A 13,141-nucleotide genomic window follows, 5' to 3' on the forward strand; every position below is an offset into this window, starting at 1 on the left:
TTTCAGTATAATTTATGCTAGCCATGTGGCCTGTGAGTTTTATTCCATCCATTTATAATGCATAATCATCTCACCCACACAGTGTTTAGTAGTAGGAAGCACACTCTTCATCAACTTTAGCTCAATGTTCATCTGTTCCAAATCCTTATTTCACTTTAATACAATACTAGAGCTGGTCAAATAGCCCTCCATCTCATTGCTCTTTCTTAGAAATTAGACCTATTTGTTTAGTTTTTGCAATAACACATCAAATGGGAGTTTTGTTCATCTGTGGGATTTTATTCAGTGGAATTTATTTGGTGAGCAAAATGCAACTATCACATTTTAACAGTATCTCCAAGAGGCAGTTGTAACTGTTGTGACAGAGTGGATGTGGTTGGATTTATTAGTTTGGTATTTTACTGGCTGGCGTCAGTGTGTAGTGAAGCTCTTATGGCCTGTTGGCTTTGGACATAATATTGCAATGATGAGTGGCTTGAAAGTACAGTGTTGGTTGAAGGCTTTCTTGCTGTTAATGGCATATAATAAAGTAACAGCTAAAAAACAAACTGTTTTAATGATGTATTTCAGTCAAAACTAAGTGCTGCAAATAAAATATTTTGTGTCTGAGAAAAGTGACAATGTCATTCTCTGTAGAATGTGTCTTGCAGTATGGATGGAGACGTCCTTAATTATCACTGCTGATGAGCAGTGCTCTGACAGACTTTTATTTTCACTTGGTACAGAAGCGACACCTACTGGACAATGACTAACAAGTCCTGCGCTTGTCATTTCTCTCTTAAATGAAAACAGATGAATTCACTATAAGAATACCAGCCATCACTGTATCGATACATTTATTGTATTTGCTCCCCTAAGTGAAAAGATACATTTATTCTCTCCTGATGAGGAAGGGGGGTGATGCTTGGTGTTGTTGCTATAGCCGGGTGACTTCAGCAGGTCCTGCGGTTTCGGCATCATCTCCTCTGTACACCTCAGGTCTACTCTCAGTAATCTCTGGACTACGGAACGTAGTCGTAGAGAAGTAGTTCACATATTTGGACACTGGTGACTCCTCCTATTTGACAATTGAAATGTAAGTATTTTGAGTAAACATACATTTTATAATTAGGGCTAGTAGTTTTTCCTGGTCAAGCCACGTGGTCAGGAAAAACTTGCACCATCAATTATAATTGACAATGAAACAAAATATTTTGTTAGATTGCCAACCCTTATAGAAAAGAAGAACAGTGTCATCTTCTGGTGAGTAAGAGAGAGGTACCGGTTTATTACCTCAGCGATGGGAGGCAGGTTGTCGGCCCACTGCGTGATTTCCTGTGTGGAGCGGTCGATGGTGACGTTCATGATACTCTTGCATGTCTGTCTGGTTGATCTCTTGGCTATGGGGATCAAGGCCAAGACAAAACAGGCTGCCACGTTCAAAGCCCCGGCAACCACAAAGCCCAAGTTGTAGCTTCCTGTCATGTCATTCACCCAACCTGACCGGGACAACAACTCATGTATGACTGAGACTACAAACAACAAAGGTATGATTATGACTATGACTTTTATCATATTACTTGTATGATGTTCCTTCATGCAAAGACAGTGATGCAACCTCTGCACATCTGCCCAAAAAAACATTTTGAGACGATTTGTCATTGTTTGGCTGTACTAACATGGCTTACACTCCTCCAACGTAAGAATAAGTACTGTTACAACAATAACGTCGGTCAACCTACCAGCAAAGGGCGGCCCCAAGCAGCTGACCGCGTTGACCGTGAGCATGAACCCCCAGGCCACGGGCATCTTCTCGGCCCCCATCAGGTCAAAGGTCAGGACAGGGAGCAGGATGTAGTTGCCAGCATCAGCGATCCCCAGGAACAGGCCGAAGGCCACCAGAGAGCCGTAGGAATGGAGCACTGGGATCAACATGTACAGCAGACCTGGCAACACAGGAGGAAAGACAGTAGGGGACGGGGGGTTCGGAATTCACCTTGTACATTTGACTGCAGCACAGCCGTGATAATAATGGCCATAACATACACTCTCTCGTGTCGTATTGCTTTACTAACGGTCACAATGACCGCGAGGAAGTACAGGCATAAGGCAAACCCACCCACACCGAAGACAGAGGCCTGGTTGATGTAGAGCCTGTTGATTCTCTCTGAATCACAGATCCTGCCGAAGATGATCCGGCTGATCATGCTAGTCAAGCCTAGGAACAGCATGATGTTAGTGGCACTGTGGACGGGGATGCCCAGCTGAACTGCATGCTTCACCTAGAGCAGGGCACACACACACACATTTTGTACCTGAACTACATTCACTCATCTTTGAGATACAGTGCATTCGGGAAGTATTCAGACCCCTCAACTTTTTTCACATTTTGTAACGTTGCAGCCTTATTCTTAAATTGATTAAATAGCCCCCCCCCCCCCCCTGATCAATCTGCACACAATACCCCATAATGACAGCAAAAACAGGTTTTTAGAAATGAAAAAACGGAAGTATCACATTTACCTAAGTATTTAGACCCTTTACTCAGTACTATGTTGAAGCATGGAAGTGTTGCTGCAAAGCTGGCTGGGCCACTCTATGACATTCAGAGACCTGTCCCAATGCCACTACTGCATTATCTTGGCTGTGTGCTTAGGGTCGTTGTCCTGTTGGAAGGTGAACCTTCACCCCAGTCTGAGATCCTGAACAGGTTTCATCAAGGGTCTCTCTGTACTTTTCTCCGTTCATCTTTGCCTCGATTCTGACTAGTCTCCCAGTCTCAGTCCCTGCCACTGAAAAACATGCCCACCGCATGATGCTGCCACCACCATGCTTCACCGTAGGGATGTTGCCAGGTTTCCTCCAGATGTGACACTTGGCATTCAGGCCAAAGCGTTCAATCTTGGTTTCATCAGACCAGAGAATCTTGTTTCTCATGGTTTGAGAGTATTTAGGTGCCTTTTGGCAAACTCCAAGCAGGCGGTCATGTGCCTTTTTACTGAGGAGTGGCTTCCGTCTGGCCACTCTACCATAAAGGCCTGATTGGTGGAGTGCTGCAGAGATGGTTGTCCCATCTCCACAGAGGAATTCTGGAGCTCTGTCAGAGTGACCATTGGGTTTTTGGTCACCTCCCTGACCAAGCCCCTTCTCCCCTGATTGCTCAGTTTGGCCGGGCGGCCAGCTCTAGAAAGAGTCTTGGTGTTTACAAACATTTTCCATTTAAGAATAATGGGGGCCACTGTGTTCTTGGGGACCTTCAATGCTACATACATGTTTTGGTACACTTCCCCAGATCTGTGTCTCGACACAATCCTGTCTCCGAGCTCTACGGACAATTCCTTCAACCTCATTGCTTGGTTTTTGCTCTGACATCCGCTGTCAACTGTGGGACCTTATATAGACAGGTGTGTGCCTTTCCAAATCATGTCCAATCAATTGAATTTACCACAGGTGGACTCCAATCAAGTTGTAGAAACATCTCAAGGATGATCCATGGAAACAGGATGCACAAGAGCTCAATTCCGAGTCTCATAGCAAAGGGTCTGAATACTTATGTAAATAAGGTATTTCTGTTTTTTTATTTTTTATAAATTAGCAAATATTTCTAAAAACCTGTTTTTCCCCCCAACAAAATAACTTTTCAGCCTTATTTTAAAATTGCTGAATGTATTTTATTTAATCAATCTACACACAATACCCCATAGTGACCAAGCAAATAGTGAAGGAGTCTGAGTACTTTCCGAATGTACTGTACATGAGTAAAATTACAGAATGGTTCCAAACTATAATGTTGTACCATTTCAACTGTGCCTTCAGATGTTTACACCAATATGTAACTTACCAAGTGGACATATGGAATGAAGAATCCAAATTTACACAGTCCATTGGCTGCAACCCATATCAGAAATATTTTGTCTTTCCACAGGCCAAGGTCCACAACAAACTTCTTCAAGGGAGAGTTCTTCAAATTATCCACCACACTTCTGGTGTAACCTTTCAAATACATATAAATCACTCAAACCTCATCGGTAACACATTGTTTTTGATTAACATTTCCGTTTGAAAGTGTACACAATCAGTTGAGGTAGTTGAATAAATTGTGCACTCAGTCATGATGTGATAGAAGGTCCCATCTCTGTATGCTCATCATTTAACATGGTAACCTGCAATGTACTAAAGAAATAAAAACCATTGTGGATCTGAACGTTCTGCAGTACCTTTGGGGTTGAGTGGCAGGTAGGTGAAGCCGGTGATGACACAAATAATCATGAGACCTGAGAAGACTCGGAGACTCTGCCTCCAACCCAGGATGTCTATGAGGAACAGATGGAGCCGAGTCTGGACCAGGGCCCCTGCTGCTCCCCCTGACATCACTATCCCCGTGGCCAGGGAACGCTTGGTGGTGAAGTACTGGCTAACCATGATCATACCTGCCCCACGGGAGGAAGAGGTGGGAGGTTGGAGATGGAGGTGAGAAAATGTGTTAGCTGTCCTGGTCTTGATAACACAATATGAACTAGAAATGTTTTGCTGAATTCCTGAGAAGTTTTGCTTCAATAAAATAAAGAATGTAGAACTTGCAGGTCGCCTGTTGCCGACCCCTGCAGTAGTATAACTAAACATTAGTTAATTCCATCCCTCCCTTTTTATTTCACCTTTTTTTTTTAACAGTTAAGAACAAATTCTTATTTACGACGACGACCTAAACAGATTTTTACCTTGACAGCTCAGGGATTCAAACGAGCAATCTTTCAGTTACTGGCCCAACGCTCTAACCACTAGGCTACCTGCCCTTGTACCAACCTGGGGTGAAGGCAAAGCTGGAGCCCACTCCAGTGAGGAAGCCGTGTGTGAAGAACAGTGTTCCTAGATTGGGTGCGTAGGACGAGCACACTGTGGAGATCATGATGATGAGGGATCCTAGGATGGATATCTCTCTGGCTCCGTACCTGACTGTCAGCTTCCCAGACAGGGGCCCACAGACCATGATGAAACCATAGCTGATGGAGCCAACCCATGCTATAGGACAGCAGAGTAGGTCATAGGTTAGGTAGCTAGCAGATTTCAGTGTATTTATTCTATAGCATCTGTAAGCAATCTTCTGATTGATGTGATACAGTAGGTACAACAGCAGATCATTCATGCAGTCAAAGGTAACTACTTGTTTATAACATGTTTATAAACGTTTAGACATCTCATTTCATGACCACAAAATCACTTTGCAGCTAATACAAAATAGTTGTTGAAATGTCTAGTTACAACAGTAGAGTTCACAGTGTGTAGCCTAATACTACTTTCCACTATGATGTTGGGTTGAAGACGAAATGCTCTGGAGACCAGGTTGGATAAACGGTGTGATTATGTGAAGTTTAGGGTAACTTGCCTGTTTTAGAACTTGTCTCCCCAAACTCTTTGAGGAGACTGATGAGGTACACTCCGAAGGAGTTGTGGTATCCCAGTACCAGGACATTATAGAGGAACGATGATAAGACAATCACCCATCCCCATCCTCCGTCCGGGGGAGGCTTGATAGGTGGGGGTCTGCGAAGCTCCCGAGGAATAAGCTCGGGTTCCTCGGAGTAAAACCTCCTGAAGGGAATGGCAGTCCAGAAGATGTGCATCTTGTTGCACAAAAATACGAACCTTGGGTGTTATCCACCTAGACCGGTTAGAGACTTCTGGCGCGCAAAATAAAGGTGGATAGAATCAAAGAGGAATGTTGCCATAGCGCCGATCATGATTAACCCAGATCTGTCTGACATCATAATTGCCATAAATGTATCTCCCACGAAACTGGCGAGCTTTGGCCACCTTCTGTAGGCCTATTCTAGACTGGGTACCAGTCTGTTAACATTCACTTATTTTAGGCTACTTCGCGTCATGTGCCCAAGGTTTAGCATGGTGGGTTGGCAAGTAGTTGAATGATACCTCCATACATTAAATTTAGACTGAGTTCTAACCTACATTTTGATCGTAACACAAATTAATTATTGAATAATGTGTCAATCATTGCAACTCAAAAGTGTGTGTGTGCCCGCGCAACGTTACGCGCTTTGGAATTATTCCAAAGATGTTGAGCTATTTTTTTAAAGCTATTCTTTAGGCATTAGGGGCCCATTTCCTTTATTGGTTTTACTAGCCTATACTTTAGAGAAAGCTTTTAAGATTGTATTTTATTCTATGGCCTTATTTTTAAGAACTGTAATTTATTGTAGGCTACCTTTCTTTAAGCCTATTGCTGTATATGCTACAGATGTGTGTTTTGCAATTGATTTGGTCTCCAGTCTCTTTTTTTGGATACAGCGGCAGCAGCCTATCACAGCACATAGCCTGGATCACATGGTTGCGCATAGTGCGTGTGTGACGTAGTAGGACATTGAATAGAAGATGGAGAGAAAATGCCTACTGCCTTCTGAATATAGCAGAAAATAAAAACATCGACCCAATTCGTTCTACATTCTTTGCAATAATTTAGCGGTATAGGTAACCGCTGTATGGTAGTGTTGCATAACGTGCCCAATGGCTGTGGCAAACGCGAAACAAACGGTCCTAAATCCGGTAAGAGGCTTGTTCACTAGCCTACCTCTACTACTCACAGCGAGACTCTCCCTTTCTCAATAATGAGAATAAAATAATTCTGACACATTGAATAGCCTAACCTGCATATTAGGCTACCGCAGGTATTTTTTTTGTTATCAATAGGTAGCTTATATGTGCAGCTATATCGTCCATCGTTTTGCAGTCATTTCATTGTAGCCTACAATTGTCGGGCTGAAATCCTGTTTAACGATTTTATACGATCTTGTGTATCAGCAATGGGATAGAGGTTATTGCATGTATTGATAACTTAATGGCGTAGGACACAACAAATATGATTTGATTATGTTTTCCTATATGTGTTGCCTTCATTACGCCTCTCTTACCTCTCCATTCAGGTGATTCCGTTCACTGGAGCCATACCTGGGGGCCTACACCCTGGGGAGATAGTCATTATCCAGGGCACTGTTCACAATGATGCTGACAGGTATGTGATGATGTTGTTATGTTGTTTTCCCTAACCCTAATTTCATGTCCACATCCCGGTTCAACCTAACACTGATTTTGGTTACCCAGAAGAAAAATTCTGTCACTAAAGTTTGTAATTTCATGTTTGACTTCTGGGGGGGAAGCCGTTAACAATTGTGATGATCTTTGTGCAAAGGAAGGAAGCAAAGTCTCCTCGCTCGCAAACGTAAACTCTCGACCAAACCACTCCCTTCCGCTTATTTCACCTGTTTATCATGCCCAAAAAGCACATTTTTGTTTTTAAAATTTGTATGATACAGACAATTTTGACTTTGTGGTTGTGGGTGGATCTAGTGGAAAGGGGCTACAGAGGGTAGTGCATATGGCTCAGGACCTCTATACCAGGAGGTGTCAGAGGAAGGCCCTAAAAATGGTCAGACTCCAGCCACCCAAATCAGACTGTTCTCTCTGCTACTGCATGGCAAGTGGTACCGATGCACCAAGTCTGGAACCAGCAGGACCCTGAACATCTTGGGGGTCCAAGTCACAAGACTACTAAATACTTAAGTAAATAGCTACCCGGTCTAACTGCATTAAATCTTTTTGCACTCTTTTGACTCATCACATACGCTGCTGCTACTGTTTATTATCTATCCTGTTGCCTAGACATACATATGTACATACTGTATATACTTACCTCGTACCCCTGCACATTGACTCGGTACTGGTACCCCGTGTATATAGCAAACTTATCGTTACTCATTCTGTATTTATTCCTTGTGCTATTTTTCTCTCTGCATTGTTGGGAAGGGCCTTCAGCAAGCATTTTTTCAGGCTCAACTGAAAAATAATATGCTTACCCAACTCAAAAAACACAAAAATAATTATTTTACCTAGCAAAAAACCATGTTAAGCTTGCAAAGAAATGATACATTTAGTGACTCGAGTCCCTACCTTTGCTTTTAGAAATGTTGAAACTCTTAATACACACCAATGTGATAACTGCAGGTTCCAGATGGACCTGTCCTGTGGCAGCAGTACTAAACCTCGTGCGGACATCGCCCTCCACTTCAACCCCCGTTTTAAGGGCTCCCCGTGCGTGGTGTGTAACTCCCTGGTGCAGGAGAGTTGGGGCAGGGAGGAGACCCTTCAGCAGCTGCCCTACAGACAGGGAGTAGCTTTCGAGACCATCATCCTGGTCCATGATGAGGTCTTTAAGGCAAGTGGACCAATGTCTGGGAGTTAACTGATTTAACATACATAGACTTGTTTAAGGTGACTTAAGCTGCAAAAACTGAGTGCAAAGTCTTCTTCAATTAGGCCACGTACAAGAAAAACTCTCTACCCTACATTTGCTTGTACATTCACTTCTGTTAAGTCACAAGAAGCTAGTAGTATTATGCAAAAGTCAAGCAAATACAGTATAATGGATTTAGTATATGATGTTGTGTGAATGCTGTTTTCCTTTGTACCTGCAGGTAGCAGTAAATGGTTCTCATTTGTTAGAATACAAGCACAGAATCCCACTGGACAGGATTGACACACTTTCTATAAGTGGGAAAGTTAAGGTGCACGCCCTTGGTTTCATACCAAACTCAGTAAGTACCCCCCCATTACTCTACTATATGTCCATACTAGAATAATAAAACATTTTTCAGCTCACTCTGTAATGACTGTCTTTATTATGATTTTCTCCTATAGGCAATATATTCAATATCAGGCGAAACAGGTGACCTGGTGAGTTGTATTATTTATAGTTTATGGAAAATATAAAACATCTATGTAAGGCAACATGACCAATTGCATCAATATGTTGAACAGTTTACAGACATGGCTTAAATCTTGTGTATTTCCAGAGTCTCCCTTACAAAGGCAGTCTACTGAAAGGGGTGAGTCCAGGACAGCACATCACAATCAAGGGACAGGTCAGCATGTACCCACACAGGTAAGCAATGGGACACAACTCAGTATTTATACCATGTTTCAAGAAAATGGAGCGTGTACCTTTTGAGGTGGTGTGTAAGGTCAGGACTGCCCAGTGCCCAGTACCCGTAACACACTGTAGACTATCCTGCATCGTTGTTGTCTGATGAACCTCCTGTCTGGCAGCTTCACTGTGAACCTCCGCAACAGCAGCAGTGAGAACATCGCTCTGCACCTGAACCCCCGGATGAAGTCGGCCATGGTCATCAGGAACTCCTACCTGAGTGAGTCCTGGGGACCAGAGGAGAGGGAGCTTCCCCTCTTCCCATTCTCACCTGGGGAGTACTTTGAGGTATGCTGCCTCTTAATATACAGTAGACATATTTTTGGGGATTTCATTTTTCTTACTTAAAAAAAAAGCTAATTTATCAGTTCTCACATCACCTGCACTTTATCTGTATTATTGGAACTCTCGTTTGTATTTTTCACTACAAGTACCCTCTCTGCCCCAGATGCTTATCCTCTGCCAGCCCCACCAGTTCAAGCTGGCAGTGAACGGCTCTCACCTGCTGGACTACAGGCATCGGGTGCAGGACCTGAGCACCATCAACCAGCTGGAGATCATGGGAGACCTGGAGCTGATGGATGTCAAGCTGTGGTGACCCAGGACATAGATGCTAAGCCCCATTCTGGACAACAGGCCAGGTTACACCCCCCACCACCAATTAATGTATTTATTTTAGACAATTATTGATGCCGTAAATCAATGGTGCTACCTATCAGTGATTTAAAATGGTTTGACCGTCCAGATATGTTTACACTTGATTGATTTTCAGATACAAAGGATGTCTGACTACCTCCGGAGGTGGTCAGGAAGATCGGATCACAATGCGTCTTTTAATTGGCTACACCTGTCAAAATCTGGACAAAATCAGGACAAAGGACACGTTAGCACTAGCTATTAAGAGGGCTATAAATTAACTTACTGGTGGAAGGCCGCTAAATTTCAATTTACATCTACAGGGACCGTGATTTGGGAGGGGTTAACTAAGGCATTTCTTGGAGCTGAAATACTAATATCACTAACATATTCCATAAACATTCCCAGTCACCCATCTCAGGTGTTGAAACAAAGGATAGGGTGGTTACGGGTGATGCTTAGCAACCCTCGGAATATGAAAACCCTGACCATATTTAACCTTCCTGTACCTGAGGGAACATGTGTGGCTATTTATGACCCATAGGTTTCGTTTAGAAAGGTAGCCCAATTCTGACCTTTTTCCATGAATTGGTCTTTTGACCAATCTGATGTGATTGTTCAAAAGACCAATTAGTGAAACAAAGATCACAATTGGGCTCCCTGTCAAAACATAGCCTTGAGTAATATGTGCTTCAATATTCATCCAATAGATACCTTAGAAAGGCAATGTGGCCTAAAAGGCTGCATTACAAGGTCAAATACTCTGTATGTGCAATCACAGAAATGCCAAATCTATTTGTCTCAGCTCACCCACCATATGATCTAGTCTAGTGTACTTCAGTCAAAGCACACTACAGAGTCAAACCAAATACACTGGTTGATGAGGATTCCAAGGAAAATAATGTGTGTTAATCTGTTTTTTGACTGCATGGCCATTTTCCTTTCTTGCTTGGCCACAGTCACTCAACTAACCATTTGAGCCGGTCATTTCTGCCACCTCTATACAAATGATCTTTTAGTCATGCATTTCACCCACTTTGTTTTTAACAGTATTGTCTTACTGTTACACTGCTGAGATGTCATCTCACTCCAGTGGTGCACCAAGTGTGACTGGTTAGATCTGCAAAGCAAGAGACCTTGTAGATGCCTGCTGTACATAATATAAAGAATCTACTGTATGTAATGTATTATAAATAGTTCCAAGTGCTTTTAAATAAATGTATGATGATTGGAATATTCCTCTGGGGTCTTTTTTCCATCTGTCCACCAGATCCTCAATTATCTGTGATATCTACAGTATGCACATTTATCCTCTTCAACCACCAGATGGCGGTACAAGTTAAGAGGTGCAGTCGACTGGCCCTTTTTTTCCCCCACACTCAAACCATGCAGAGGCAAAGGCTCTTCTATAAGGTGATGTTGTCCAATGGGAGTTTGCTTCGTCACATTAAAAATAGTAAAGCCTATAGTCACTTTCGTTTGACTTTGTGTGCACACAATGAGGTGACAGAGAGCCCTTGTTTTCCCCGGTCTCTATGATCCAGAGGCATCTGACCCCAGATGAATGGACCATTACATGAAACCAGCCTACAGCAGGACTCACCCTCAACACACCATGTACAATGATTTTATACTGTTGAATCGTCACAAGGCTACCTTTTTTTAAGACCTACCAAAGGATGATGAAGTCAACACATGACTTTCAACTGGTCACCTTGGGGCTCGGCTTCAACAGAGAGAATCGAGTACCTTAAAAATATGTGATTTTATTAATATATCCACAGGAAGTATAATGTGAAGAAGAAAAAAAAACTTAGTATGGCACAACACAATACCAAATCTTTTTAACATGTCATTTAAAAATAAGAAATGAATTATGATATGCAACATGATAACCTAACGCAGCAGGCATAAAATAAAATGCCTGAGCGGAGTTTCCACATCCGGTTTTCAGCGGAAAAGGAAGCTAGGGTGAATTAGCTTTATCCCTGAAAACCGGATACATCCGGTCGTTGGCAACTCCACTAAGGCTAGCAACATGATGACACTAACTCTTGTTTACTGATTGCACTGTCGACTATCAACCGGAATCTCCTCAGAAAGGCTGACACTGTCCATTAGTGATCAACAAGTAGGCCACAGTCCGTTGTACAAAAAAAGAAAATGCCAGAATCGTGATTCATGACAGAAATAAAGCAGCTTTTCTTTAACATATTTAGGAACAGCTGTCACAACACTTTTTTAGACTTTAAAATAGCTGACAGACAGCCATACACCTACCACTTCTGTTTTCCTCCTCAAATCCTATCCTTTGTCTGTCCCCCTCCCAGGAGAGTGGACTATGCTTCAGTAGAAAACAGTACGTTTGTGACTGTTTATAATATGGCACAGTCCCCTGGGCCCTTCACCAGCAACAACCCTCATTATGATGCAGAGGTTTGGCAAGTTGTTGGCTGAGGAGGGAAGGTCCCAGTTCCGGTCAGTTCTGCTCCCAAATAGTACCACAGTCTTTTAGAGGCTCAAGTCCTGTGATTTTAGTGGACGGAGAGGATATTGGTTACAGACATTCAGGGTTGGGGCGACCCACTGTTTGGCACGGGTGTGGATGGAAGGGAGGAGCGTTTTGGGGGACAGAGGGATGTTTGAGTGAACCCCTTGTCAGACAGAGCTGAGTTTGACCAGGCCTCTGACAGAGTCCTCGTGTAGAGAGTCCTGGCTGGCTGGATTGTAGAAGCCCTGTATGGTGTGGCTGTGTCCCAGGGGACTGCCGCAGGGGAGCATGCCCGGTGGCGAGGGAGCTTCCTCGGGCGTGAGGAAGTGGTGGTGGCCCCCGTCCGTGTGATGGTGTCGTAGCCCGTCGCTTTGCTCGTTCCGGAGAGGCAGCATGTTGTTGTCACAGCTGAGGTTGGGGGTGGAGGTAGGGGGTGTCGGATGACCCCCCAGCGGCAGGGCTCCAGAGCAGGGACCCCCTAATGATGTTCTGCCTGGTAGAAACGCCTCGTCTGTGAGGATGACTGGCTCACTCTGCAGCAGAGGTGTGGCAGCAGCCTGCAAAACGAATTTGGTGCTCTGAATGCACTGGGCTTGATCACACTGAGATGGGAGAGATGGAGAGTGGGAGTAAAGGAACGAGTGCAGGGAGAGTAATGAGACATGTTAAGCGGGAGGGATTGGAGGGGAATGTGAGGGTGATAGAAGAGGAAGGTAAACAGAGCAAGAGGTTAACATGACGAGTGTAGTGAATTAAGAAGAGAACATGGGGTGTTAGTAACTGTGTTAGAGTAAACCATCACCAGAGAGAAAAAAACTGTGTTCAAAGTGACCCAAATGCATAGTGAATTCAATACATGAAGTTGAGACGGCGGGCCATTAAGTCAGCTATTGATGTCTCTGGAACCTAAATAGTTTACATGGAATGCATATCTATAGCATATCTAATACTTATCAGATGTAGTGGCAAAGTGCAAAACTGAAAGGCAGGCAGAGTACACACACACACACACACACACACACAAAAATCAATGGGAAACCTTT

At 43.4% G+C, this 13,141-nt stretch overlaps 3 protein-coding genes across 7 annotated transcripts in view; 1 reads left to right on the forward strand and 2 right to left on the reverse strand.

Moving 5' to 3' along the window:
- Window positions 1–916: 916 nt before the first annotated feature.
- On the reverse strand, window positions 917–4,966 carry LOC115138791 (monocarboxylate transporter 10-like). The gene is made up of 7 exons (XM_029675997.2): window positions 4,783–4,966; window positions 4,197–4,409; window positions 3,821–3,972; window positions 2,099–2,261; window positions 1,722–1,925; window positions 1,273–1,478; window positions 917–1,057 (listed from the first exon to the last, which is right to left on the reverse strand). Exons 1-7 carry the CDS (start codon window positions 4,964–4,966, stop codon window positions 917–919), a joined length of 1,263 nt encoding a protein of 420 aa, XP_029531857.2.
- Window positions 4,967–6,323: 1,357 nt separating this feature from the next.
- LOC115138388 (galectin-8-like) lies at window positions 6,324–10,841 on the forward strand. Its single transcript, XM_029675198.2, has 8 exons — window positions 6,324–6,537; window positions 6,915–7,003; window positions 7,993–8,203; window positions 8,463–8,582; window positions 8,686–8,721; window positions 8,841–8,929; window positions 9,094–9,259; window positions 9,420–10,841. The coding sequence occupies exons 1-8, from the start codon at window positions 6,499–6,501 to the stop codon at window positions 9,567–9,569; spliced, it is 900 nt and encodes a 299-aa protein (XP_029531058.1). The 5' UTR covers window positions 6,324–6,498; the 3' UTR covers window positions 9,570–10,841.
- A 512-nt stretch (window positions 10,842–11,353) lies between these two features.
- LOC115138387 (palmitoyltransferase ZDHHC14-like) overlaps window positions 11,354–13,141 on the reverse strand; it is a 108,342-nt gene continuing 106,554 nt past the window's right edge. For 4 of the 5 annotated variants that reach the window (XM_065025655.1, XM_065025653.1, XM_029675194.2 and 1 more), the window contains one exon: window positions 11,354–12,700. In XM_065025655.1, the coding sequence (XP_064881727.1) occupies window positions 12,266–12,700 (435 nt within the window). In that variant the 3' untranslated portion in view covers window positions 11,354–12,265. The remainder of the gene's footprint in view (window positions 12,701–13,141) is intronic. The other variant, XM_065025654.1, reaches the window with a different exon arrangement.

Source organism: Oncorhynchus nerka, linkage group LG12 (genome assembly GCF_034236695.1).
Source record: "Oncorhynchus nerka isolate Pitt River linkage group LG12, Oner_Uvic_2.0, whole genome shotgun sequence".
Taxonomy (NCBI): Eukaryota; Metazoa; Chordata; class Actinopteri; order Salmoniformes; family Salmonidae; genus Oncorhynchus; species Oncorhynchus nerka.